We start from the raw sequence: 27,981 nt of genomic DNA, 5'->3' as shown, positions 1-27,981 counted from the left end.
AAGGGCAGAGCCATCTCAGTGGAGATATTCTCTTACACATTTAGTAGAACACAAAGACCAAAGTGAAGGAGGTTTGTGTGAGTGAGTGGATTTTATTCATTCTAAAAAAACATCCTGTCAATAAAACATTTCACTTCCAACTTTCCTTTTTCATAGTTCACCGTCCCTTCATTTACTGACAACTTTCTCTTCACCCTCTCAGACACTTTCCAAAAACATTATGGCCGACACGTGCATAACTGCTCCACTAATCCTTTTAAGTCTAATATTGGGCTACAACAGACTACAACTACACGTTAAGTGATTAAGTGTGGTATGATCATTTTTTAAGATGTCGGAAATGACAAATGTCTCGTTTTGTTTATTCTGTGCACAGAATTGCAACTCCACGCTCATAGAAGCTGTGAGGATCCTCCTTGGTGGCGATGTCAAAGTCGACGGTGAAGATGAGGTCGGACCTGGTGAAGTTCAGGTACACGGGTAGAGTCACCTGCAGAGGAAAGAAAAGATGGATTTAATGACCTCAGATTGTTTTATTGAAACACCGTCTCATGATATGTCGATCATACCATGTGTCTCTTCTCTGCGTTGCTTTGCTTGATCCAGCGGAGCTGAGTGAGAGGCAGCTCAGTGGAGATGGAGTTGGACAGAGACAGCTTGTTGTTGGCACAAGTAGCTCCCTGGAGTTTCAGACCTGGAAGAAATAGTTATATTTTAAATTGGAACTAAAAAAAAAAAATTATATTTTTAATTAACTTTCACTCCAATACACCAAATAAGTATCTAATCGGTGCCAATACGTTTTCAAAAACAAAATTAAGTAGGGAGGAGTGATCGGGGACATGGAGATCATGAGAAAACCTGCCAGAGGAGGCAAAAATGAGTTTTTTCGTTTAGTACAGCAGATGGCATGTGTTTTTTTCAGACCTTTGATGCCGAAGCTGCAGGCATCCAGTGCGGCTCCCTGGGCGGTGGTGACATTGACCTCCAGACACAACTCTTCCAGTGACCAGCTGTTGGCTTGTGCCACATACTGGCGAGTGGCGGTGATGTAAGCCTCTGGCACAAACAGGCTGCCCAAGCACACATGGATGTTCTGGAAAAGGGGAACAGCAAACGATACAAGATATGAGAAAGAAAAGGAAGCATAGTGGGATCTGAGAGCTTGTTTGGTTTCATATGCACACACATGCAGTACCTTCAGTTCCTTTGCACCCCCACTGGCAGCCGCCAGGGAGATCTGCTGCAGCTGTTTGATTCGCTCACTGAAGTCTGCCACCAACTGGATCACCGTCATGGAGACTGGGACCGTGTACCGGCACCAGCTACGAGGGAGGATTCCTGCAGAGAAAGAGACGGATGTACTCCATGAATATTCAAAGTAATCCGTTTTCCGTTCAAATGTACTGAACCTCTAAAAAACGGGCCCATTTCATGGAAGATTTCAATAAATCCGAGTTAAAAACCTTTGACAAGGTCGCTGATGAGTGTGCGCAGATAGTTGGTCTGCTTCTTCTTGCCCTCGCACACTTGCACCACGTCAGAGAGATCCTGGCGGACCTCTTGAAGCATCTTGCTGCCCATCTTCACCTCACGCTCAAAGAAGCGGAACAGCGGGTCCTGGTGTTTGAACAAAGACCACATTAATGTAAATACACGTAAATACGCTGGATAAATGTAACAATGACACAAAAAAAGCTCATTTATTTAACTGAAACGTGCTCAATTTGTTCTTTTTACCCGTTTATTTAAAAATTCAGGTGGGAAAACTTCACTTTGTACTGTCAGCTGACCAGCTAACTTTCCTGTTCATTTGCCATTACCTTGATGTTCTCCACTGTGCGTTTCAGCGGATTGACCGTTTGTGGCATGAGCTGCATCCAGTTGCAGGCAGTGGTGTGAAGGATCCTCATCCAGGCTGGCTGGGGATCGGAAGTGGACGAAGTGCGTTCCTTCTTCTCTGTCTCATAGGCAAGGTCATCCTCATCCTCCAACATCTGCATTTTCAGCATCTTACCCATCATGTCAATGCCTGCGCAGCCCGGCAGAGGGAGCGAGTGAGCGGGGAGGGAGGTGGAGGAGGGTTGGAAGACAAGGCCGCGAGGAGGTAGGGGGAAGAAGAAATTAATCGTGGAACAGACTTAACAGTTTACCTCAAGGATGTGTAACAAAAAAGGGTTTGTTTAATCAAAAAAGGAGTTGTGCCAGACGGAAATTAATACAACAAAAGGATAAACAAACAAGGCTTCAGGCAATATTTCAATCAAATAACATTCAGTGTAACTGGCAAGTAGAGAAATGAACCAATTTCTCAACCGACTGGATCTGAAAAAAAGAATGCAAACAACATAAGGAGGTGGGTTCTGAGGGAGACACTGAGGAGGAGGGAGGGTGAAGAACAGGGAGAGTGCAGAGTGTGGTCCAAGGGGTGATACCTCAGTGGCTGGGACTGTTGGAGTTTGGACAAGAATCTGACCAAAACAGGGATATGAAGGGGGGAGCTGAGGGTATGAAGGTGGGGAGCCGTTTAAAAGCCTAATCCCAGGGTGGGATGGAAATAGTATTGTAGCAAAGCAACATGATGGCTGTGAAATACAGCTGCTGAAGGGTGAGGAGACACGCACCCATCCTTTGGGAAGATCACTTTTTAAAATACAATAGCTATGACAGCTAGGCCACATTTTACCGCTACATATTACCAGGCTGACTACTTGTTAAACCACAGAAATCTAACTGGAAGTGAGATGCAGAAAAACAATGGAAAGATGAGAAATAAGCAGAGGAAGCACCCATAACATGTTCTTTGGTATCACACAAGAGTATTTTGCCCAAAGCAGACACAAAAGAACTTCAATTCTCCTTGAAAGAGACAACCTGTCAAAGTAAGCTTTAAGATACTAGAATAGAGTTGATTAATAACCTATCCTGTAAAACATAAGAACAAAATTATTGTTGTTAGACAACACAGAAACATTGCATTCCAGTAACTATTAAAAATAAGGAAGCTGATTGGCCAAGGCATACCCTGAGTGGTAAGCAAGACCTTCTCTGCATTGCTAGGCAACCCCAGCCAAGATGGAGTCTGAGTGTCAGGCAGCATCTCTACCCAGTGCATGAACTCCTCACGTCTGAAACAAATTAAAATTAGAGAGGTGTTTGTGGTATGAATAATTTGAAAACATCATCCTGATACTCATGAAGTGTTGGAATTACAGAATCAACCCATACTGACCGAATGCCATCAGGCATTTTGATGTCCTTGTGTCCATCGACCTTGACAGCCAGTTTAAACTCGCTGTCGAAGCTTCCCTTGGTGAAGATTCGGTCCAGGAAGGTGATGAGCAGCCGCTGGTCAAACTCATTGTCAATGCGGCCACCATAGATGGACTGGGCCATCAGTGTCTTCAAAGCCGCCCAGGGGATCTTGTCTGGTGCGATATTTTGGCGGCCCTGTGTGCGTTGGCGTGAAATAGGTTAAATGTGGCCAGATGGTGACACTTTAAAAACACTTTGTCCCTCTTGTATTAGATTTACAATCAAGTTAGCAGCAGTATGAAGTTTAAACATTAAAAATGCATATTTTTGGCTTCTGTAACTTTAAGTTATGTATAAGATTCTTGCAGTCATCTCCAACCTTAGCAGTGTCATCCAACCAGGTGTCAATAGTGTCACAAGCTGAGCGGAGGTCAGACTCGCCAAACTCGTATTTCTTGGACCAGCCGAGTGGTGCGTAACGCAGGCGCTCCTGGATGACCGCATGGAACCAGGCGAGCAGGAAGTAGAGACGTGCACGTTCGTTTGGAGCCTGCAAAGGCATGGGAAATAAATTTTTAGATAGCAACAGTGGAGATGGCTTTAGCGGTTCATAACTAAAGTTTTGAAGTGGGTGTTTGTCTCACCTTGCACATCCGAGCCACGGGGATGCTGCTGAAGGTTCTGAGCATATTGGCTTTGACACCAGGAGGAGGCTCAAACACAAAGATACGACCAGCACGGAGCAGATTTACTGGCACCTACCAGAACATAAAGAAACAGTACGATGAAAAAAAAAGGAACTTTGGGACTGGGATTGATCACATTTTCACTAAACTGATCTGTGATATGTTGTACCTTGGGGTTGATCTCCATTGTGAGGAAAAGCCTGAAGCTGGCATGAGGCTGCATCGAGTGAAGCTTCTTCTCCAGCTGCATCAGCCAGCCAGGGGCCAAGTGGACGTTCTCCAGCATCACCCACCTGCAGGATAAAAAACAGTCTGGATAAAAGTGCTAAAAATCAAAGTTTACATTACCAGAAATACACAGAAATAACATCAGTCACCTGCCAGACTTGACAGCAGTGTTGATGTCTCTGTCAGCCTTATTGAAACCTTCAGCCGAACCTGTGAACAGTGGAAGCGTACAAACATTTGGAATATCCTCAATAAGGTACTGATTTCAGTCACAACACACACATCTGTTAAAGCAAGAGATCTTTTTTTTTTTTTCCCTCCTTACCAATGGAAATAGAGGTGATTTGTTTGTTCTGCTCAGCAGCGAGATCTCTGACCAGCCCGCTGGCATCGTATCCTGGTACAGAACACATCAACACTGGAGTGCTGGGTTTCACCTACAAGCACAAGAACACATAATGTCAGCAACATATACAACCACTGTAGCAAAAGGTCTCTGTAGAGAAAAATTAATAAAGAAATATTCAACGGTACCTCACTGTCCACAATATTAGCCAGGTCAAGGGGCTGCTCAATGATGTTCATGAAGGTCTCCCCGAGCACCTTCGAGACAAAGATGTGGGACATGGCCTGCAGGCGGTCGGGACGGAAGGCCTGGATCAGCATCAGCTGGTGCACTGCCTGACCAATGGGAGCTGAACAGGGAGAGGTACATTTGAATCCAGGTCAGGTATAGAAAGAATGAATCTGCCCACTTTGAATTGCCTTAACATTTATGCATAATTTGCAAACGTGACAAGTCCATGCACTCACTTGACTGCTTCTCCTCTGACCACAAATATGGAACAGCCAGGTCTGGAGTGTTACTCTCAATCCACATGAAGAATTGCTGAGGCAACAAAACAAAGCAATCAATAATTACAAATACAGTTTGTGTACCTGATGGGAGTCGTACTGGATGGATGGATCAACCAACACTCACCTCATCAGCCTCAACTTTAGCCACCACATCCTTGAATGCTGGCAGACGGCTGAGCCGGACCATGGCCTCACACTGATCAGTGGTCAGACCCTTCACCTGAGGCAGTGCAGTGCCCGTCAGTACGATCTCCTTACCACGCAGGAAGTGCTGGAATTCTGTATCATATGATGGCTCACTGGAGAGAAAAAAAAAAAAAAAAGGAAAAAGGAGAGTGATGATGATTAACAACACAGTGCAACTGTTTTGTTGTAATACTCTTACGAGTACACCACTGGTGTAATAGAGGCGTCTTACCTGGTCAAGCCCTTCAGGCTGATCTTAGCCAGAAGCATGGCAAAGGTAATATGGTCCTGGTGTAGCATACCTCTGGCCACTCTGTTGAACGCCACCTAATATCACACAAATCAGACCTCAGCATTTGTTAAAAAATAAAATAAAATAAAATAATACATAATAGATAGTTCAAACCTGGAAGAGGTCCTTGGTGATGAAAGCGAGTCGCTGTGAGTGATCGCTAATGCTTTTGAGGTTGGGGTTCTCATACAGCACCGTGTGGTATATATCCAGGAAGAAGTGAAACGAGTACTGGTAGAGGAAGTGCATCTGAAAGAGGAGCCAAACAGTACTTGTTTGTACTAGTTTGCTTGATTTGCAGAGCTGAAACTATTAAGCAAACTAAAATATTGATGCATTTATCCCAGTCTGCATTAGTGTATGTAGAAAACCCGCAAGTTAAAAAAAAAGAAAAACACAACTGCTTGAACTGAGAGAGTAAGATGTGTCCAGACCTGATTGAGAGCCTCCATGGTGAAGTAGATGCTGCTGCATGCAGAGGACAGAGACAGGTATTGCTGTGACACCGCTTCCACCTCAGCCATGATGATGTCCGTCTCCTCCACCTTCCTGGTCACTTCAGCCGCCTCCTTCTTCAAGTTCTCCAGCGTGGTGATGATGGTGTCATCGTCAAGGATGCGACCCTTGACCTCATTGAGGGCCTGCAACAGGGACTTCTCCAGCTGCCGAAGACGCAGCTGGAACTCACCTGAAAGTGACGGGAGAAGTCATTAAATGATTATTAAATTTAATTTAACCTCTTATCCGCCCACCTGTGCCTCATCATTAGCATAGCCTCGCTCCATCCTACCCTGCAGTTTCAGGAGGTCAGAGCGTTTCTCATCCACATCGGGTCTCTCAGCCTTTAGGACCTCGTTGAGACACTGGCTCTGAAGGCTGCTGCGTGTCACGGTGAAGTTGACGAATGTTACACGAGAGCACAAGTCTGGTGGGAACTCGACCTGCGCACAGAAGACGATGCATATTAGAGATGAACCGTTTCATCCGCAGTGTGATGCTTTGATGCTTGATTTAAACCAGAATATAAATATATTAAAGAACCTTCTTACCGTTGGGTCTCGTGTTGAAAGGAAGATGACAAATGAAGGTGACAGATCGATGTCCTGGTCTCCAAGGGTGATGAGGACACGTCCTCCAGTTCTGCGCACTTCTCTGTTTAGCACTGGATTTAGGATGGGGTCGTAACTTTCCACATCCTTAAGAGGGGGGGGTGTAAATGAGTAAAATGCTATCAACAAACAGGGACCTGATGAATAAGGGGCCAGTGAACTTTGATCACACAGCAAACACACAATGAAATGTTGACAGTATGATGCGTCTGCACTGACCTGCACCAGCAGTGGGTTTCCAAAACGCAAGGCACTTTCCAGGTTCTTCCTAAAGGCGTCATCCAAGAAGCTGGTTCTGGTGATCTTGCGGTCTTTATACTCATTCATTATGAACTCTGTTGCTTGGCCTGACGGATCAATTATCAGTGGATACCTAAAACAGCCAAGATAAAGCAAGATTAAACTCGAGGCTGGTAATAAAAACCTTCCAATGACATTTCAGTTTGGACTCCAAGAGGAAAAGATAGACAATGACCTGTTGAAACGTTTGAGCATGATGGCGTTTTCAGTACAGAGGTCATCAGCTGGGAGGGAGTTGGCTTGCCAGCGGAGCCTCTCATCTGCGTTGGACAGGTACTCAGTTCTTGCGATATCCGTACGGAACTAGAGAAGAAAATCAGGTCACAAAGACTTTAGGATCATATTGTCTGGCTTAAGATTTAAAATAAAAAAATAAAAATAAAAAATAGAGCTCTGCAAACGATGGAATATGTTTAGGCTCCATGAAACATGTTTTAAAACACAAACAAGAGTCTATAATAGGGGCGGTCTGTGGCGTAGTGGGTACAGCAGCCGCCCCATGTACAGAGGCTACAGTCCTCGCTGCAGCTGGCCCCGGTTCGAGTCCCGCACCGGACGGCCCTTTGCTGCGTGTCTTCCCCCTCTATCTCCCCCCTGCTTCCTGTCTCTCTCTCTAACTGTCTATCCATTGAAGGCATAAAAAATATATATATATATATATATATAAAAAATATAAAAAAAGAGTATAATATTAAGCAACATGCTTATTAATAAAAAAAACAGCCAAGTGTATGATTAGTTTAAATCTAAACATAGTAAGATCATGTACTACTTCACTGAAGTATTTTGACTGAAGTTAAGATTTGACAATAATGGACGAGAGCTTTAAATACCAGAATGTTGGCCTGCTGCAGGTGGTGAGACCATGTCGTGAACAAGTTCTGCCTCATCTGTTGTTCAAAGTAGCCGGCGTAAGTAATGAATGCTGCAGAGAGCAGACAATCTCCTGCGATGGTCGACATCTGGTTCTTAAACGTCTCACTGGTCTTCTCCCAGCGCTCTCTTTCAGCCGACAGACTCTTCAGCAGGGCTGTGCTGCGATTCACCTGAGAGCAAAGAGAAAATGTATTATTAAGAGAAAAAAACATTCTGAAACCTTAATTTCAGACCAGAAAGAAGGGGTATAAGTAGGAAGGGAACTAGATAAAGATCAGATGACCAGTTACCTTTGCCTCGACTGCAGCAAGATCAGCCTTGATGGCCTGGGCCTCTGAGATGAGCACAGCGTACTCCTCCTTGTAGCGAGCAATGCTAGCCTCCAGGTCTCTGATCATCTGCTCCACTTCCTCTGCCTTTGTCTTGTTGTCTGTGGCATCATCCTCAAGCTTCTGCAGTTCATTACGCAGGGGCTCCACACGCTTCAGCATATCAGCATAATTAAGCTAGAAGAGTGAAGAACCAGGGTATATATATTAAAAGAACATTATTTTTTTTATCCCATTTTCATAACCTTAAGATATTTTAGGCCTCCAAACCTGAGCAATTGCCCATTTAACCATAGGTCCACAAGCCAGAGATGCCCTGTTGACTTGATCATAGTTGTAGCTTGGGTTGGACATATAGTTCTTCTTCATCTTTTCACGGATGGAGTCACTGGATAAAGTAAAATTAGTCCAAGAAGTTAGAATACAGCCACACGTTATAGCGATATTATCGTTATAAAAAGATAATAAATCACGGGAAATTAAACAGGAATTTAGTGGGATATCGAACAGGGTTGTTTTCATTTTGTTTTGGGAAGTGCTCAATTCTAACCAGTTTCTCATTTTAGTAATAATCATCATCAAAAAACCACTACAACCACAAATAACCTCTATTACCATCTGCTAATTCTGTGATTACAAATTGAATGATTATACTTGGTTGCAATCATTTAAAGTCAACATCGAATCACGTGTGCTGATTAAAGAGATTGGAATGAATCATTTTGGTACCATTCGATAGAGACAAAACTGCCATTCCGACACTAGTACCTCATTTCTTCAGAGGAAAAGTTGACTATGCTGCTGATGAAATTATCCCTGATAATAACTTGTCTGATTTTTTTCCAGTCACTGGTCTCCTCGCCCAACATAAGGCAGATAGACTCCAAGGCCAGTTTGACTGCAGCTGGGGGATTGGTCATAGCCCGCACTTCTACTAGGTGCTGCCGCTTAATAGAACTCACCGCTAGTTAAGGAGGAGGAATGTGTTTGAAAGAATTAAGAGGAGGAGAAAGAGGAGTGTTGAGAGTGAGACAGAGAGGAAAAAAGAAAAACAAAAAGGGACAGAGAAAGAGCTATTTAGTGAACAACTCTAAAACAAGTTCTTTCTTATTTCACCTGATCTCTTCAGCGGAGAAGTTAACAATGGTGGGGATGAAGTTCTCCCTCATGATGATGGAACGAATCTGCTTCCAGTCAGTGGTGCTCTCGCCCAGGAGCAAGCAAATGGACTCGAGGGCCAACTTCACAGCAGCAGGTGGATTGGCCATGGAACGCACCTCCACCAGGTGCTGCTTCTTAATAGACTTAACAGCTATCAACATCAGGCGATTATGACAAGGGAAGGGGCAATGATGAGGGGTGGGTGTAAGCATAAATCAAGTTGTTACAATGTATGCAAAGACTGCTGCTTTTAAAACAAATGAACACCCATTATCATAACAGTTGACACTAAATGAACAGAAATCATTGTACCATTCTGAGACTCAATGACAGCAGGCTCCACCTGGTCCAGGTCCTCTTTGACGCTCAGCTGTTTATCTTTGATCTTCTCCTGCTGCTTGTACACAGATTCCTGGATCTCCTGGCTCATCACCTGGAGTCACAGTGGTAACAAAATACTTAAAGGACATGGGCGAAGCATGGCGGTTAAAAAAAAAAAAAAAAACTCAAAGAAAATTAAATAAAGCCTTTTCTTTTTGTGAAATCTCTTCCTGTGTACCTTTTTCTTCTCAGCTTCCTGTTGGTCTTTCACCATCTTCTTCAGCTTGTCATTGGCAGCAGCATTCTTTGCCTCCAACTCCTGACTCTTGATTCTCAAATCACGACGGAGTTCCTCCACCTTAATGAGGCATAAATACAATCGATGGATGGATTTGATCAAGTTCAAGAATTGACAAACTGGCACTTTAAGACCCAACTCCGATGGCTTTGATCATTTAAAGTTCAAATGGCATTAAAAAAAAAATCAAGATGAAGTCACCTGATCGACAGTCTCCTTGATCTTGCGGAGACCAACGTTGAGGTGCATCTGCTGCTCCTCCAACTCACTGCGTTTCTCATTGAACAGGTTGGCGTACTGGTTGATGAAGTCGAGGTAGTGGCGAGGAGTGATGGACATGGTGTGACCACCACGCTTGGCCAGACGGTTGTTAGCCTAAAAGGTGTGGTTACGATTATTACTTAAAAGCAAAAGCAAGCCATTTAATTACGTCATCAGTCCCACTGCAAACTTCTTCTCTACCTGATGAAGAGTCTGATGTACGAACACACAGCCATTGACAAGAGCCTCGCGATGAGATGGTAGCTGGGGCAGTTTGTCGTAAACAACTGGCATGTAGTCTGGCACCTTGTAGTTGGGCTTCTCCAGATCCAATTTGCTGGTGAATTCCTTACCAACCTGATAAAGGGCCTCTGTGGACCAGTCTCCAAACCAATTCAACACACACCTAACACAGAGGAGAGTTTTCATTAAACACAGGAACCGTTACCTTTCAGTGCAGTTTCCCCATTTCCATAACGCTAAATATTCATCCACGATGAGTCTCTGTACCTGTTGAACAGGGCAGGAGATGTGGCAGCCCTGTCCTTCAGGCCTTCTGAAGAGGGGTTCATTGTGAAAACCACGTGGAGGTTTCTGATAACCTGGCTGGTGAACCACTTGTACAGCTCCTCGTGAGTGTCGAGCATCAAGCCCTCTTTCTGAGCTCCTTCCTTACACTGAGTCATCAGGGTGGCGTACTCATCTCCCTCAAACAGGCCAGGAACCTAGAAGGAGTCGGGCAACATCAGCATAAGATCCAGAAAATTATGTGTGAAAACAAACTAATTAATTACTTTGCAAACTTCTAGGCAGTATGGTCATCTTTCCCCAATGGGTACATAACATAAATGAGGTAATTGGTGAAATCATACATTACCTCTCCATTGGCCAGCAGTGTGTTCATTCTCTCAAGGAATCCAGAGTCCAGTACGTTGGACTCATCCATGATGAAGGCAATCTTCTCATTCTTGCATCCTGAACGACGCAGCACTGTACGGAGGTCTTCATCAAAGTCCTCTCCTGTGTACTTCCTGTGCACCTGAAAACACGAACATGCCAATCAATAAAAAGACAGGCGTGTGTATTAATGACCCCAAATCATTCTGACTTTCACTGTACCAACCTTGATCTGGTAGACACTTAGTCCATTCATCCAGGCTACAAAGCGAGACAGTGTGGTCTTTCCTGCTCCGCTTACACCAATTAACAGAAGATGGCCCTGAGGCTGACGGAAGATTCTGAAAAATATACGAACTGTTGTAGTTCACTCCTAATAAAATGCTTAAAAATCCAATTTTTCAAAGAACCGACAAGTAGCACTAGGAGAAGAAGCTCAGAGGACGTTACTTACCGGTCAATTCTGAGAACGTGGTCCAGCACCTCGTTGAAGAGAACCAGAGGCACGTCCAGCTCCTCCTCATAGAAGACCTTCAGACGGGCCTTCACATAGTCCCTCAGTTCCTCCTGTTCCACTGGGATGTAGTCCTGCACACATAACACCAGTAAACTCAATAGAAGAATGCAAGCGCAAATTTCTCATAATTTAGTAGTACTAAAGAACAAAAGAAGCGGTCAGCAAATCTCTTATTTACCTTGGAGAGCCAGTTGCTGTAGAGGATAGGTCTGTTCAGACCCTTCTCCTTATCGATGTTGGGGAAGTGTTTGAGAGCAACCATGTCGATGTTCTCATCTGTCCACCTTCTCTCCTCATCATCAACAAGCCTAAAAAAAACCAACTATAGTGTCATTCCATTTGTTCAAACTTCACATGCTTTCTCAAAGTCACTACAGTCTGTGTTGAAATAGATAAAACCTAACCTTCAAGAAAGTTTAACCCACCTGTCCTGGAAGAGACGGAGAGCCTCATGGGCCCAGATGCGGATGAGCCCCTCAACAGGCAGAGTCTCAAGTGGTCGCAGCGCCTCGAAGATGCCCCTCACCCAACGGGTCATCTCTCTTGGGGAGTAGATGTAGTGAGGCTGAGTGTCCTGAGTGAATCGCTCCTGTGGTGGAAAAGTAGATCAATTAGAAATAAGTTCTAATGCGAGTTATCACAAAGTGACCAATAAAACACACATCTTGTGCTTTTATTTTTACACAAAGTCCTCTTCTCTACCTGAGACATGGTATAGAACTCAACCATCGCGGCTGTAAGAGGCTCAGCATAGGTTCGTAGTGAGGGAATAAGGCGTAGCATGGCGCGGTTAAAGGTTCCATAAATCTGGGTAAGAGAGGCAGGGCCGGGATAGTCCACATACACCACAGGGACATGACGCAGGAACCTAGAGAAGAAAAAAAAAAAAGTAGCATTTATTTGTTTTTAGACATATCATTGAATGTATTCAAGTTCAAATCAAGTATAAATACTGAGAGCTATACCGGTGTGTGAGGGGCTTTCTGCCGGGGTCAGTGGGAGGATTACAGGCTCCAACAAACTGAATCCTTTCCAGTTTCACCCAAGTCTGGTCTGAGGTGCGAAAGAAGCCTCCGTGTTCTACCACCTAAAAATAAAACCAAAACATGCGGATTAAGGAATACGATACCTCTGCGATTCTCCTTTATATTACACCTGTAAATAAATAAATATATATATATATATATATATATATATATGAAGGTGTCTGTGTTTAAAAGTGTGTCATACCTGTCTGAGGAAAGAGATTACTCTCTGTGTGCCGTACTTGTCCATGTCCGGCAGATTGATTTCATCACAGAACAACACCAGCCACTTGCCCAGCTGGACCGGGGCGAGCACCACGCCATTGGGGGTGCGGCGGTACTCACAGTAGTGGTCAAAGGTCTTCAGCAGCAATTCTGGGGTGGTGGCACTGGAGAAGTTCAGACCAACGACCTGGTAGAGAAGAGAAGAACATTTAGAAAGGAAAAACATGAACAATTGATCAGTTTGATCTTGTTTTTTACCAGTTTTATTCACAGAGCAGTACGCTGGGTGTTTAACTGCGATGGAAAAAGGGTAAACACTTCTAAAGGAAGAGTTTCCAGTTCAGGTAAAACAGAGCAACAAACGTGTTTCAATGTTGAAAATCCTTTCAGTCTTGTTTCTTACCTCCATATCAGGCAAAGCCCTGAGGGCACTGAACAGGGTCATAGTCTTTCCAGAACCAGGGGGTCCACACAGTACCAGTGGCTTGTGCTCTGCCAGCCATGTGTAAAGCAAAGCTTCATGGCGCACTGTGTCCAGGGTAGGAACCACAACATCTGGGGATGCCACCTTGTGGGTCTCAACTTCAATCTGGGGCACCTTGCCCTGCCAGGACTGCCACTCCCCAGAGATGCACACCTGAACAAGAATAAAGCAAAACAAAAGTTATTTTAATGCATGGCTGGAGTCATTTTGGTTTGCTCAGTGAGCGCAGAGACAGAAAATCAACCAGTATCTCTTAGTAAAAATGAGCTGTACCTCATAGTCAATGATGGGGACATTGGGAGCCGATGGGAGGGGCACAGTGGTGATGCGACGAATGTATTCCCCGAGCTCTGCCCTCATCTTCAAACGGCCATCGCCAGAGAAGGACCAGAGCACAGCGTAGATCAAATACCTCTGCAGAGAATAAAATATACATCAACTTTGACAACATACAACAGTAACAGTAACAACAGTAAAAAAAACATTCTTCCAGCCATATAGAGAAGAAATGAAAACATTACCTGCATGTATTTCTCCAGCTGGTCAATGGGCATGGGGAAGTCAGGGTGGTTGTTGTTGTACAGAGCCACATTTCGGCAGGCCTGGTGAAGCATTGAGAACAGCGAGCCCAAACAGCGCAGGCGGGTAAAGTCCATGATGTGCTCCATCTTAGACGCATGCTCCAAGGCCTTGATCACGAGACCTGTAGAGGTGAAGTACGGCTGCAGGATTGCTGCAGCATCTCTCTGGATCTAGTTTAAAGCACACAGCAGAACATAAGTAATGATAAATGGTTTCAGAGCTCTCGCGTTTCTCGGTGCGTTTTTTGATTACCTGCAGCATTGGTGAAGCGGCCTCCTCTTCATCTTCTATGGCTTTCCTCTTGCGCTGAGCTTCATCCTCTCCCTCATCCAACGGGATGCTGCGAATGCGAGCCAGGAAGTGGTTGAATATCATGTCAGTGCTGAGGACGTCCTCACTGAACCAGACCATACCGCAGCGAGACACGGTGGCGAGGGTGGCATACTTCAGGTCCTGTACTTCAAACATCACACGCACCTGGGAGAAACATAAACGTTTAGATAAATACAAACATGTTTGCTAAAAGATCAGATTGTATGAGACAGAGGTCTGCGTTTGAAATGCTGTGCTCTCACATTTGGTGGTAAACTGAGACGCTCTCCATTTGGCAGTGTGAGCAGTTTGTTGTCATCCAGCACGGAGTTCAGATTTTCAACCCACTCTGGATCGACGTCACCATCAAAGATGATCCATTGACGTTTCTGCAGTTCACCTCGGACATTGTCAATGATCCTAAAATAAAAAGAAAGGTTATTTCACAGAAAGTCTCTTTAACATTGTTCAACTTGAAGGAATACAAATTAAATTCATAATCATCAATGAGCTGGACTCACTTCCTGAGGATGTGTGTGAACAAGCCATCTGTCCATTCGCGAGTGTTGGGGTCCAGGGTTCCGTACAGGTGGTCCTTGCTGATGGCCTTGGGGTCAATAATGTGGGCCACGCCCTCATAACCCTCCAGTCTCTCAAGAGCTTTGAGCAGCACCCTCCATGCCATGGTCTTCCCACTGCCAGAAGGACCCACCATCATCAGACCGTGGTTGATCTGCGTGATCTGGTACAGCTGAAGCACCTGGAAGAGATCAATGATAGAAAATTAAAGTCACTACTCAGCATGCGCACATCTTGATTCGATTCGAAAAAAAAGAAAAAGGAAGAAGCAGCACTCAAGCACTTTATTTCTTGCCATAGAAAATGGAGGCAGATCAAATACATTCAGGTTCATACCTTTTCCACCCAATTGCTGCCAACATCATCGCCGTCTCCGTAGGTGAGGTACATCTCTGCACAGACCTTCTTGAGCTCCTCCCTCAGAGCAGTCATCTCTCCACGATGGTACTGAACTCCAGGGAAGACGTCTGACAGCAGGCTGAACAGTAGAGGGATGTCCTCAGCCACCAGCTTAGGGACCATGGTCTCACACACGCTCTGAATCAGGATCTAAAGCAAATGGAGCCAAAGAAAGTCAAATCTGCCAATGATGTCAAAAGTCAGTATAAAAACAATAAAACAGCTCGACTCGAATTCAATGAGGCTGCGCTTTTTATACCTCCTGCTCAGGAAGGTTTTCAGCGATGTCGTTCTCATCAACAACCTCTCCACGTTCAAGCTTCTCCTTTTTGATTTTCTGGATGCGCTCACGCTTGACATTGCCAGCACTGATCAGCACACTCTTGAGAGCTCGGAGACCAAAATCGTAATGACTCTGGGATGACAGCTGCTCATCACACAGTCTGAAACATAGACAAGAGATTAAATCAAGAGGGAAACGCCTTTGCTAAATCCTTTCAAAGTTGTTTCAATTAGTCTTGAAAATACATACTTGAAGAAGGGTACGATCTTCTTGGCGAGGATCTCGGCTGTTCGGAAACCTTGAGAGTAAAGCATGACCTGTGCAATGAGCTGACGGTCGGGCTTTGTCATGGCCAAGCTGCGGAACAGCTTCTTCAGATTGTCAGGCAGATTGGAACGACCAGCGTAGCCAGGGTTCATGGTGATGAAGATGGCCATGTCCGGGCTCACCTTCACTTGTTTGTTCAGGAGCTCGGTAGTGATGGGCACACCTGGAATGACAGTTCATGTTACTTGCATAACTCATTTTTGGTTGGGACATTTTTTCCACTGTGTCTGTGTCCAAAAACCTTTTCAACCTGAACATTTTCATGCAAGAATAATTTTGTGGCAATGCGTCCCAAACATGAAATAAACATACTCCTGTCTCTGTTGGAGTTGCTGTGCTCCCTTAAGGCAACCTGGATGTACTGGACCTGCTGCGAGACGGCAGACAGCATTCTCTCTTCCAGACGATTGAACTCGTCAAAGCAGCCCCAGGCTCCTACCTGACACAGACCCACAAAGATACGGCCCATAGCCTGAAAAAAGAAAAAGGAAAAGCTGCACGTTAACAACCGATACCAGCTCAACCAGTTCACCATTTAATATAGTGTTTTACAAAAAGTCATGTACCTGGAAGTCGAACGTTTCGTCACAGTTGAAGACCAAAACAAAGCGACCAAGCTGGTGACCGAGGGCTTTCACGGACTCAGTTTTTCCTGTGCCAGCAGGGCCTAGAGGGTGTACAAGTTCAGTTAAGTTCAATGGTTTATAAATATGTGAAAATAAAGTAAAATACATTTTTTAAGAAGAAAATACATGAATAACAAATTTCTTACCAAATGGTGATCCACCAAGGCGAGCCTCCAGAGCCTGGGTCATGGTGAGATAGCAACGGTCAGTCAGTGGGGTTTGGACAAGCTTGTCCTGCACGCCCAAGTACTCAAAGCCATAGTTGAACTTGGCATTGGCCATCTGAATGGACAGCTGTTGCAGGACGTCCGTTTGCTTGGGGTCGAAGTAGAAGCGCATCTGGCTGAGCCAATCAAAGGATTTGGGGTTGTCGATCTTGTTCTTGATCAGAGACCTGGTAACATCCCGCTGGTGCACCAGCTCAGTGATCTAAGAGTTGAGGGAAAGATGGGTTTCAGACAGTTCATCATAAAACATCGTTTTACTTATATACTTTAAAAAAAAATATATATATATATATATATATATATATATATATAATTATTTTTTTTTTTAAGTAAAAATCCCCTCTAACCAGGTGCTCAAGTTTCCTCCTGCGGAGTGGAGGCTGCTCCATCAGCACAGTGTCCGCAAGCACGTTGAGCGTGGCCTCCACATTTGCCTGCACTCCTTGCATAGGCGACATGTCTCCACCACCAGAGATGGTCGTCAAGGCAGACTCGATGTTCTCAGACCAAGCGATCTGGGTGGAGAGGACCACCAGCTGGGCCTGTGGAGCAGGGAAATGAACAAAGTTAATGTGTTAATGAGTAATTCACAATCATTATTTATCGTGTGTACAAATCAGTTCTCGCAATACATACCTGGTAACGATCAATCCAGTCGATGTACTGGCTCAGGTCAATGGCCGTGCCCTTGTTGAAGGCCGTGACCTCAGTGACAGACTCGGCAAGCAGCTTGGCCAGTGTCACTCTCATTTCTTTCTCCACCAGCGTCAACCACTCATTGATTTTGGGGTGCTCCGTGATGGAGACTGCCGTCTTGTAGACGATCTCCTCACCCTCACGCGAGGAGATTCCCAACACCTCAGTGTTGTCCTCATTGAGTAAGATGCTGGAGACACCAGCGAACATCTTTTTGAAGTGCTTCTGGAGTTTGGCCACATTCTTGCTGTTGCCGATGATCTCAAGCAGGTCCTCGTCTCCCACAAAGTAGAACCTTTTTAACAACAAGAGTTGTGGATTAAATGCATGCCAAACCAACAAAGGTATACTTGAATCAGCAAAAGCAGTCTTGCTCCAAAATATAAACATAATAATTCACTTTTTAATTTGGGGTTGAAAATTCTTAACAATTTGATTTCCCTCTTGCTTGCTCAGCTGCAGATGTTAGATGTTCATCCTACCTGGGGAATGAAGATCTTTCCCTCTCCAGGTATTCTCCAAGGGCTTTCTGGATTTTCCCCAGCAGGTCAGCCAATCGCTCCAGTGACCTCTGCACTCCCTGGATGTTTAGTACATCCATCACTAGAGGAGACTTTGTCACCTTCTTCATCAATGCCAAGAACTCTGTGCTAATACTGTGGGATACAGGCAGAAAATATCGTTACTGTAGCAAATGAGGAGGAAATGGGAACGCAAGAGGTACATTTTGGCAATAAGTCATTTTCAAACAAATTTCAACACGTGTTAAATCAATAGTCCTGAGTTTACCTCTGGAATCTCTGGGTTTCTACAGGCAGCAGATGTTTGATGTCGGCACTGCCTGTGAAGATGCCTTCCAGATACACCCAGCGGCGCTGGACATCAATCCAAACGTCAAACAGAGCCATGATACGATTCAGCTTGTCTTCCCAGCTCAGGGCATCTTCCTCAAACACCTGAAAGAGGAAAAGGAATGAAAAATTATAATCTCAGCAACTCTGTAGAACTGAAATATTTGACAAATATAATCCGTTGTGTTCATGAGCAGAACACGTGAAATCGCTTTACCTTGTAGTAAGGAGACAACTTCATGGCAGACACGCTGTTGATGTGTTCTTTAACTTTGTTAAACAGGTCGTCCCAGCCTCTTATCAGACGGCACTTGTTCTGGTAGTTCACCAGGTCGAGCTCATAGGAGTTCCATACTTCACGGATCTAAAAATCAATAACCACTTCTTTATGCATCAGAATAACACACGTTGAAATTTGAGATGTTAAAAAGTTTTGGTTGCACCGCTCTGATGAACTCTGCTCTTCACCTGCTTAAGGAACTCCTCCAAAGCCATCTCTCCTTGAGCTACGAGGAGAACGTCCTTTACCACCATCTCATTCTTCTGCAGGTCCACATCCCAGATCTGTCCCAGGGTCAGCTCTGACGGTACCCAGTTCACATGCAAGCGCTTCATCAGCTGCTTCCAGTGACGTTCCTTCAGAGCCTCAGATTTAAGCTCAATCACCAACATGTTGACCTAGAGTGAAAAGGACAGGGCAGGTCAGTATTATCCTTTAAAACTTTCTCTTATGGGTCAAACCTTGGCCTTTGTGGGAAAAACTAGTTCTCTGACCTTTAAGTATCCTTTAAGCAGCCTTTGGACAAATTCATATGAGGCATACTGTCTCAGTCTTGCTTGGAAGTTCTTTAGCTGGTTCAGAAGACCATCCAGACTCTGACGAAGCTGCACATAAGAAAAATAAATAAATAAATTAGAAACACAGACGTGCAACGCAGTGCAAGACAGTGGAGATCACTGCGTATTTGTACCTTGCGAGGCTGCACAGAAACCCACGGCTGCTCTTTCATTTGGTCGATCTGCTCCCAGACCTTTGACAGCTCAGACCAAACCTCTTTCAGGTCATGTAGCTCCTCCAGTGCCACCTGCAAAACAAGCAAAAGGCAGAAATGAGTCAAAAGACAAGCACCTTTTCAAAAGTCACTAGAATAAAATAAAGTAAAGAATAAAAGTAAGAGATGTAGCCCATGTGAAAATGTTTAATTATTAACTGAATTTCTACTTGGTGGCCAACCAACATTCAATATCTATTATTTGGTCTTCAATTTGTAACTTTAAGATTTACATCAATGCATTCAGACATTACCTGCACCCTCTCCTCACTGCCACTGAGCAGCCCAGTATCAGTGAGCTCCAGGGCCTCTTTGGCTCGGGCACACTTCTCCCTTTCAACCTTCAGACGACCAAAGTTTCCTTCATAGATTGTCAGAGACTGAATGGCCTCTTCTGGACGGAGGTTACCCTAGTGAAACAAATTGTCAGTAAGATACTTGAAGAAATGTGTTTATAAGCTTCAATTGAAGTGAATTAGGATGACTCAGTGACTCTTACTGCAACTGGTTTGGTCTTCTCCCAGTCACAGAGCAAGTCAGTAGTGCGGTTCTCCACAGCTTTGTCCTCTTGTACAATCTTCATCTGAAGGTTGGCCACCTGCTGCTGGATAGCAGTGTCCTTGCGCTTCATTATGTCGCTGAATGCACCCCATTCACCTTCAATGTTGTCAATGTAGAGCCAAGATGGAGGGAACTGGAATCTTTGCTTCTCAAGCAAACGTTGACCATTACGGAACAACTACGGGTACAATAGTGGGACAGTATTAAGACTCGAGTATTATTATTCCCTTTTTCTATTTTAGTAAATTAAATAGCTGGATGTGTCACCGTACTTACTTCCACATTTTTCTCAAACTGTTTGATCTTGCGCTTCAGGGTCTGGACATACGTTATGAAGTTGACGGCATCTGAGGTGCTCGCCGTGTCCACGGAATGTTGTTCGAGATCTTGACGGGACTGGTGAGGAACAGGGACAAAGTGAATAGTTATCAATGTAATGAGGCTGGTCAACTAAACAAAGAAAAAAAAAAGAAAAGAAGATATCGTTTTTATGGCGCGCATTACCTTGGAGATCTGGGAATGGAAGTCCTGCATGTTTTGGCCGAGCATCTGCCCAAACTTGCTCAGAACTTCTTTGTGCCAGGAGTCATACTTCAAGTTCACCTTAGACTGAACCTGTTGGCAGCATCAAATATGAATATTTCAATTAAAACCTACAGACACACCAAAGGTCTCAGATAGTAGATGAAAATAATGCTTCAATCGAATGACACTGGCACAAACACAGAAGCCTCCCTTAGAATAATGGTTAGATAGAGTAATGATACAGTTTGTCTTATGAGAAAATCAAGCAGCCAGAACTGTCACTCATTACTAACCTTGCCGTAGTCGATGACCGCAGGTCCAAATTCTTTACGAGTCTCAGCGTTGTCGAAGGTTCCACGCGCTTTGCGGATCTGGACCAGCAGGGCCTGCCACTTGGTGAGGTCTTCACCAAGACGGTTGTAGATGTTTTCAGCTTGCATGTCCCACAGGCACTGGTACTGCAGCCACACCTGGGCAGGTAAAAAAAAAAAAAAAAAAAAAGTTTGAAGAAATCATCACAGGCTAGTATAAATGTCAATGTACATCAAAATCTGTAATACACGCTAAAGATGGTCAAAAAGACACAAATACAAAAGAATAATAATAGTGAATATTCAATTGTTTGTTCAATCGGCAAGAAACAAAATGTATAACACCTTCATATATATTTTTTTATTACCTTAAAGCAAGGTGTCTCTTACCTTCACATACTGCTCCACCTCATTGACAATGTCCTCCACTGCATTGTAGGCTTCCTCCAAGGCTGCTGGACCATCTGGCATCCTGGTCAGGGCGTTACGGTAGAACTTCTCCTCCTCTGACAGCTCGTAGTGGACACCCACCTGATGAGGAAGGAAAAAGCCACTTAGAGAAAAAAAAAAAAAAACAGTACAATAGGACTCAAAACCTAAATATTTGAGCTGAAAGATGTACAAGACTAGCCTAGCAAGCCAGACCCGTACAGCAAAAAGCTGTACATGGGTCTAGTGACGCTGGATAGCAGTGTGGGCGGGATAAACGGCTGTCTGTCAAGTTCAACGTCACGCAATAGGATGGCGCAACAACCAATCAGAGCGATGAAGAAGTCTTACGTAGTCAACGCGACGGAATTTACATTGTGGTTTGTAGTCTATGGCCTGAAAAGCTGATTTCTCTTAAGCTCTAAACTCTGTAAACTTTAGCAACATTTGAAACATTTTCAGGGGAGAAAGTAGTCGTTTAGATCCCCAAGGTGTTGACAATCTGACAAAATACCGGCTACTTACAATTTTGTTCCCACGAATTCGGCACAGCTAAAGCTAGACGCAGTGAGCAACGCGCTTCCGGTTTTGCCATTTTGACTACTCTCGTCCCGTTAATGGAATTTGACCGTTCAAATGCCTTACCGGAGAGTTTTGTCAGCTCTGAGACGAAGATCGGCCCGCTGTCTTCGGTACATCATGCTCGCAATTGACTGGGGATTGCCCTCAGATGTAAGTTTACTTCGTTTCCCTATAAAGCTAAAGAGAGCTAGCTAATGGAACTTTTTTTTTTCTTTTTTTTACCTCTCTCTGGAACTACACACTGAAACGTCGCACCTCTGTCGTCACTAGGTAGCTCCTCACGATTTGATTGGCTCGATCAAGTTTTGATTTGGAACGTTGCAAAACGACCACAAGTGACTAGACTAGCCCCGGAGCAAATTCCATTTGCGGCCGCTAGGGGGCGTCTGGATTTCTAGGCTAGTACAAGACGGTACCACAACACCCGACTGTTTTGACTGGTAAATCGTCCAAAGTGGGTTCTGTAATCACGTTATCGCCAACAGACATCACAGATCTTTTTCCTGTGCAAACCATAACCGCTTTAAGATCTCTACCTGGTATCTCTGGCTCTGTATCCTGGGCAGGGAGAGAATGACCGTCTTCCAAGCAAACATCTCCTGGTAGAGCTTGTAGCGGCAGTCTTCAATTGGTGGGTTCAAGTAGATCACCTGGTTGGTAATCCTCAGCTCGTGGACAATGTTCTGGGAATCAAACAAAACAGTCACTTTTGTCCTGATATTTGCAGTTTCCCAACCTTTTTGAATGCATCTACATTTAAGTGTAAGCATGACATGAGGTTAGTGTTACAAGTTACCTTGATCCTCGGGTCTCCTCCAGGTTTGTGGCTGACCTGTGGAGCCTCCGTGTCCATGTCCACATCAGCTTTGTCTTCCACCTGTCCACGGAGTACCTGGGTCCAGGCCTTAAGACCAGCCTGAAGACGCACTCCGAGGATGCGTTCAATCTAAGAAAATATAACCAACGAGTGGGTTTGATTACCAGACAAACAAGTCACTTAAAGAATTAAAAAACAAAAACTGAAATATCTGCAGTATTACAATTCTTCTACGTACCTCAATGTCAAGCTTGTTGACCCAAATGGGTAAGTTGGAATAAGAATGCAGATTGAGGTCATCCACAGCTTTCTGAACGCGGTTGAGGATTTCAGAGAAGGTCTTGTGATCAAACATGCAAGTCTCCAGTGACCGAACCTCTAGATCTATTTTCTCCTCAATCAGCAAGAGGTCATCCACCTGGAAGCAACAGCAACAGAAATGTTTGTTTGGCATGACTGGCCTAAAATGATAGCTTGAAGTCTGAATTTATGCTACATGTAACTAGAGGATGATCACAGCTCCTCCATCCTAACCTTCTCTTGGAAGTTGAAGACCGTCTCAGCGAGCCTCTGCACATAAGGGTCCAGCTTGTAGGACTCCCAAACCAGTGTGATGCCCTCAGTGATGAGAACCTGAACCTCTTTCTTGAGCCCAGCCACCAGCAGAGAAATGGAGAACCTCTCTTCCACTTTCTCGCAGGTACGCTCGTAGGTGCGCACGCTTTCGATCAAAGAGATCGCAAATGGGTACAGCTGATTGGCCTGGTGGGCTTTGTTGACAATGGCCAAGGGAACACGGAAGCTGAGCCACTTCAGGTTGCGGACCTCTTTGGATAAGGTGATGATCTCTGGGAGGAAGTTGACTTTAAGCTTGAGCATGTTTCCTGTCCTTCCACGGGCACGAGTGCTCTCAATGGTGAAGATCCGGCCAGAAACACCAAGGTTACGCTGCTGCACCTGATTTACAACAGGAAAGGACAAAACATTTAGAAAGTAAATCTAAATGCTGACTTGGAAGAAAGAAATGTATAAAAATTGCATTGCTCTATACCTTGCGAGCCCAGTCATCAAATATCTCTTGAGTATTCAGTTTAGCCCGGAAGCTATCTCCATCCTGCTTCAGCTTCAGTCCCTCCACGTGGTTCTCCCAGCCTTTCCCCAGAACATCCTCCACTCTCTTCATATAAGCAGTCAGCTGACGGTCAATCTGCTTGGCCCAGATGATGGAGCCAGACACGGGTGGCAGGTCGCGAACATGGCTCATCTTACAGGCCTGGCTCTGAGGATACTGCACTTTGAACTTGTCATGCAGCGACTCAATGTCATCCTTCACGCGCTGGATGAGCTGCGTCTGATACTCCCGGATGGCACCGCGAATGTGGGGGCGGACAAAGAGAGCATTGAAGCGGGAGAAGATGCGGAACATCTCATTGGCATTCTTGGCAGTTCCCAGCTGATCACGCAGGCGGGCAGTGATGCGGGTCTCCACGCGGTCAATGCGCTCATCGTAGCGCTTCATGGCAGCTTCCCAGGCCTCCATGCCTTCCTTAGACACATCCAGGCCATCGACCTCTTTGACGTTCTCATATGCCAGGTTGACCTCCTCAATGGCATTGGCATCTGCAGCGTCAAAGAGAACTCCAGCGACCTTCATATCTTCAGGCTCGACTGTCTCTCCAGGCGCGTGCTGTGGCACTGCAGATACCTGTACACAAACCAATTTCTCACTCATGTTGCAGTAAAACAAGAAACAAGAAATCCTGCATCCGGGGATCCTTAAAAATGAATGTTAAAACGACAGAGATAATAATGTAATGTCAGTTCAAATGTGGCCATTACAGATGCTGAATGTATGTCACCTGAGGCCTTAGCACACGAACGATGACAGCCCTCAGTTGCTCGTGCTGCCTTCTGAAACGCCTCATGTGGTCCAGCCGGGACTGAAGCTTCCTGTGTGCAGGACTAAGGCGCCACACCATCTTCAGGTTCTCCTCCCTCTTCCTCTTCACAATGTCCCTCAAGAGCACCTGCAGCTTCTCATACTCATCCTCCCAGGTCTGGAACACCTCAAAGCAAGCCACCATCACCTGCGCACAGAACATGAAGTGACTTAAGAAAACTTAAACCATTTTGAACAAAAGCATATACTTCTGGGACTGACAAAAATGCAATAAAACGTGCAACAACACCAACCTTTTCAAATTCCTCATAGGCAACATGCATCAGCTTCCTGGTGCCCAACACCTTGAGGAGCTGGGAGCTCAGGTCCCTAGAGATGGCCTCCACTAGACGCAGTGCTCTCTGGATGGGATACTTGGTGTTTCTTATCTTTTTCATGTGAGTAAATATGGCCACCAAGGCTTGACGAATCTTATCAAGCTCCGAGGCAGAAAGCAGGTCATTCAGAGGGAAGTCCTTCATCAAAGGATTGTAGTCATTAACCGTTTCCACCGCTTGTTTCAGACCTGTGGGAAGTAGTATGGAAAGAGACGGAATTTATTTATATTTCACCCAAAAAAAAAAAAAAAAAACAAACAAAAAAAAAAAAAAAAAAAAAAAAAAAAAAAAAAAAAAAAGAGAACGCAAGCATGTTATTTTAATCACTCACCAGTGTCTGTGTCAAAGCTGACAGTAGCGTGGAAACGTTTGCCGTGTTTGAGGATGTCCAGTGTGAGGAGAACCTCGGGGCTTTCCCTCTTCTCTTGGATCCTGTTGAGGGCTCTCTCCAGATTCAGCCAGAAACTGATCTCCTGCAGGGCGGTGCCTGAGGCTGGGTCACGGTCGAGCTTTGTCACCTAAAAGGGGAGGTGAGTGACAGAAACAACGGATCCAGCAATATTCATGAGTACCAGATCAACTTTTTCCTCCACCCAAGACCTATTGTGAATGTATTGGTGTATTGGCACACCGTTTCACTTGGATGCGACTAAAATAAGTTCACGTTTTACCTTTTGGATCTCCCTGATCCAGCGGTTAACTCCAGACTGAAGCTGGTTGAGGAAGGTTGGGTCCTCCACTTTATCACCAAAGTCGGTGACCTTTGGCTTCTCCCCACGCTCGTAGCATTGCTTGGCAATGTTTGAGATGATCTGGTGGATGGGCAGACTGATCTCTGGTATCTCAATGTTCTGCTGGAGGTGGAGAAGGCCCATCTCCAGCTCAGCAATCTTTTTCTCGACAGAGGGGGCCATCTTATCCCCATCTCTACAGAGAAATGAAAGAGAATATTGTGAGAGTTTGTTTTCCGTCCATGACGTGCACCGACTCATAGAAACCACGTTTATAGCAACAATACCTATCTGCCTTGCCAGACTCGCGGATGTAGGACTTGAAGAAAGGAGCAACAGCATTGCTGATGAAAGAGTGAAGAGTCTCGTAGGGAGAATCCTCACTCAGGGTCAGCACTCGAACTTGAGTTGATATGGGTTTGTCTGCATCAATGACAGCTGTCCTCTTGATCAAAGCCAAGCTGAAACAAATAGAGAGAAGGGTGTATATATTTTTTGCAAATAAGTACCAAAACAATCTTTTTTTTAAACCGCAGCTGGGAAGCATAAAAGAAGAATGGGAGGCGTTTTCTTATTTCTCTCAGAAGATTACACACCATCCTCTTGTCAGTGTATTAGATGAATCACCTACCTGTTGGACTTAATCCCATAGTGTATGTCAATGCTAACGTTGTAGGCGATGCACTCCTTTTCCTCCTCCCCTTCATCTCCAACATCCTCTGTGTGAAGAACAGAAAAAAAAAAAAAAAAAAAAAAAAAAAAAAAATCAAAGCTCTATCCAAACAAGAGAGACCCAAACGCAACCAAGTTCTTCAAAGATTTTCTACAGTTATTGTCTCTTTAGGTTGTTCCTAATGTCACATTACCACCTAATCAATGTGAACGTAAAGTGGAATAATACTACTGCCCAAGATTCTGCTAAAAAAATAAATTAAAAAAAAAAAAAAATAAAAAAATAAAAAGACGCCCATTAAGTACCACACCCTATGCAGTATTTGACACCATTTAGAGACAGCTTCATACAGACAAGATGTAGAGCCAGAAGCCCGGTTACCCTGCTGTTAATGATATATTGTTTTGTGGTGAAGCATTGGTCGATCTGAATTTCGCTCCGCTGGCTGTGATACAGCATGCATCTCTGCTTGCATCCATATCCCCACCCTCCTTTGCAGGTGTCTCTTTCCAAAGCCACACCTGCAAACGCTCCCCTCTGCATTCCACAACAGTCATCTTTGTGCAGAATCATGACAAGGCCGAGGAAGTGACTTTGTGGGTAGGAACCAAAAACCCACATGCGCATACTGTGTGGCTGGTCATGTGCAGTATCAACAGAGAAAGGTTCAGCATTCATATGAAAAGAAAGCAGCTCAGAATCTGTGGCTTGATTGGCCTCTGGGAAACGGAAGATAAGGAGCTCATTGACACGAGCCCGTTCGCATGATAAAACCCCAAGAAGTTTCACGGAGTATGACTTGCAGTTAGAACAATGGGTTTATTTTTCTTTGAATCGCACTGATCAAATGGCTTGTTTTTTCTTATTAACCGCCAGTCAGTTTGTACAGCATCATCATCAACCGTCAAACATAAATGCAGTGGAGAAACTAAATCATATATAGACATTTCAGCAACCTTTTAGTACCACGCCATAAACACGTTCTCTTCCGTTACCGTGTACCCACCCCACCCTATGTGACGCAGTTACTTTATGATATACCGATTTAACGGGCTGACAAAGGAAAATCCAGTTATTACAGTGAACTCAGTTATAACCGTTAACATTTCGACGATAGCGACTCTAAATCTAAACGCCCGTTTTGCAGAGATAGGCTAGTGCGTTTGAATCGGTGAATAGTGAGCAGATAGTTCCAATCCGCTTTATTTCTGAATGTACCTTTAAGGGCATTTCTCTCGACCAGGATGGTGTGAATCTGAGGGTCGGCAAGGAACTTCTTCATCTGTTCAACGGCGTTCTTCTCTTCCATGGCGGTTTCCAGAGAGGCCGGGGCCTCGCCGCCATCTTCCAGAAGCAGCGGTACCAGTTTCCGAATGTGCTTCTGCAACACGGAGGTGTCAGCGACCGTCTGAACGGTCGACACCTCCATGGTTCCGGAGTTTTCCTCCGTCGCCCCGCCGTCAGACATTCTTTGAAGCGGTCGACTGCAACCAGGTGCTGTGTGAGGGTAAACAAAGAGGCAACGCTAAACTTGGGCGTCTGACAGTAACGTCAGAGGGTGACTGCCGCTGTCAAATCACCGCAACTGTGACCGTCGCATTTATCCGTGCCAAGGATTATGGTCCTTGTAGTTCTTTGTACGGCTAAATCATTGGGCCGCTCTAAGGAAAGACTACTGTACCCATAATGCAGCTGAACTAATCAGTTTTTTTTCCTCTCGTCTTGTTGTATTAACCAAGTATACCGATAGGGGGAGAAAGGGAGTTGTCTTCGATTATGCAGCAATATCTTGTCTTTTGTGACTACATTTTTTTTGTTTTGATAAATGCTGTG

General features: G+C 44.7%; 1 protein-coding gene across 1 annotated transcript; it reads right to left on the bottom strand.

The window, feature by feature from the left end:
* Window positions 1-72: 72 nt before the first annotated feature.
* dync1h1 (dynein, cytoplasmic 1, heavy chain 1) lies at window positions 73-27,725 on the bottom strand. The gene is made up of 78 exons (XM_075448919.1): window positions 27,367-27,725; window positions 26,107-26,194; window positions 25,763-25,936; window positions 25,416-25,671; window positions 25,076-25,262; window positions 24,661-24,932; window positions 24,327-24,554; window positions 23,519-24,172; window positions 23,002-23,424; window positions 22,706-22,885; window positions 22,447-22,596; window positions 22,187-22,333; window positions 21,030-21,170; window positions 20,622-20,798; window positions 20,308-20,418; window positions 20,080-20,199; window positions 19,742-19,981; window positions 19,497-19,652; window positions 19,162-19,275; window positions 18,965-19,075; window positions 18,659-18,868; window positions 18,408-18,554; window positions 18,129-18,295; window positions 17,822-17,995; window positions 17,280-17,634; window positions 16,991-17,185; window positions 16,563-16,845; window positions 16,357-16,457; window positions 16,103-16,262; window positions 15,713-15,953; window positions 15,440-15,623; window positions 15,118-15,330; window positions 14,724-14,962; window positions 14,466-14,622; window positions 14,143-14,367; window positions 13,830-14,060; window positions 13,582-13,722; window positions 13,228-13,461; window positions 12,805-13,011; window positions 12,540-12,661; window positions 12,277-12,442; window positions 12,000-12,163; window positions 11,753-11,882; window positions 11,512-11,645; window positions 11,284-11,398; window positions 11,038-11,199; window positions 10,671-10,885; window positions 10,362-10,566; window positions 10,101-10,274; window positions 9,840-9,959; window positions 9,593-9,713; window positions 9,236-9,431; window positions 8,390-8,507; window positions 8,081-8,296; window positions 7,748-7,960; window positions 7,090-7,217; window positions 6,834-6,987; window positions 6,555-6,701; window positions 6,296-6,446; window positions 5,940-6,193; window positions 5,620-5,754; window positions 5,446-5,540; window positions 5,152-5,326; window positions 4,983-5,058; window positions 4,704-4,864; window positions 4,495-4,606; window positions 4,319-4,379; window positions 4,111-4,234; window positions 3,900-4,013; window positions 3,635-3,805; window positions 3,233-3,450; window positions 3,025-3,128; window positions 1,824-2,032; window positions 1,467-1,620; window positions 1,199-1,341; window positions 928-1,096; window positions 570-694; window positions 73-490 (listed from the first exon to the last, which is right to left on the bottom strand). The coding sequence occupies exons 1-78, from the start codon at window positions 27,614-27,616 to the stop codon at window positions 362-364; spliced, it is 13,923 nt and encodes a 4,640-aa protein (XP_075305034.1). The 5' UTR covers window positions 27,617-27,725; the 3' UTR covers window positions 73-361.
* Between the last annotated feature and the right edge of the window lie 256 nt (window positions 27,726-27,981).

This window comes from Odontesthes bonariensis, chromosome 17, assembly GCF_027942865.1.
Source record: "Odontesthes bonariensis isolate fOdoBon6 chromosome 17, fOdoBon6.hap1, whole genome shotgun sequence".
In the NCBI taxonomy this organism is placed as follows: Eukaryota; Metazoa; Chordata; class Actinopteri; order Atheriniformes; family Atherinopsidae; genus Odontesthes; species Odontesthes bonariensis.
Note: the sequence above shows the minus strand (reverse complement) of the source record. Positions and strands in the feature narration are given on the sequence as shown.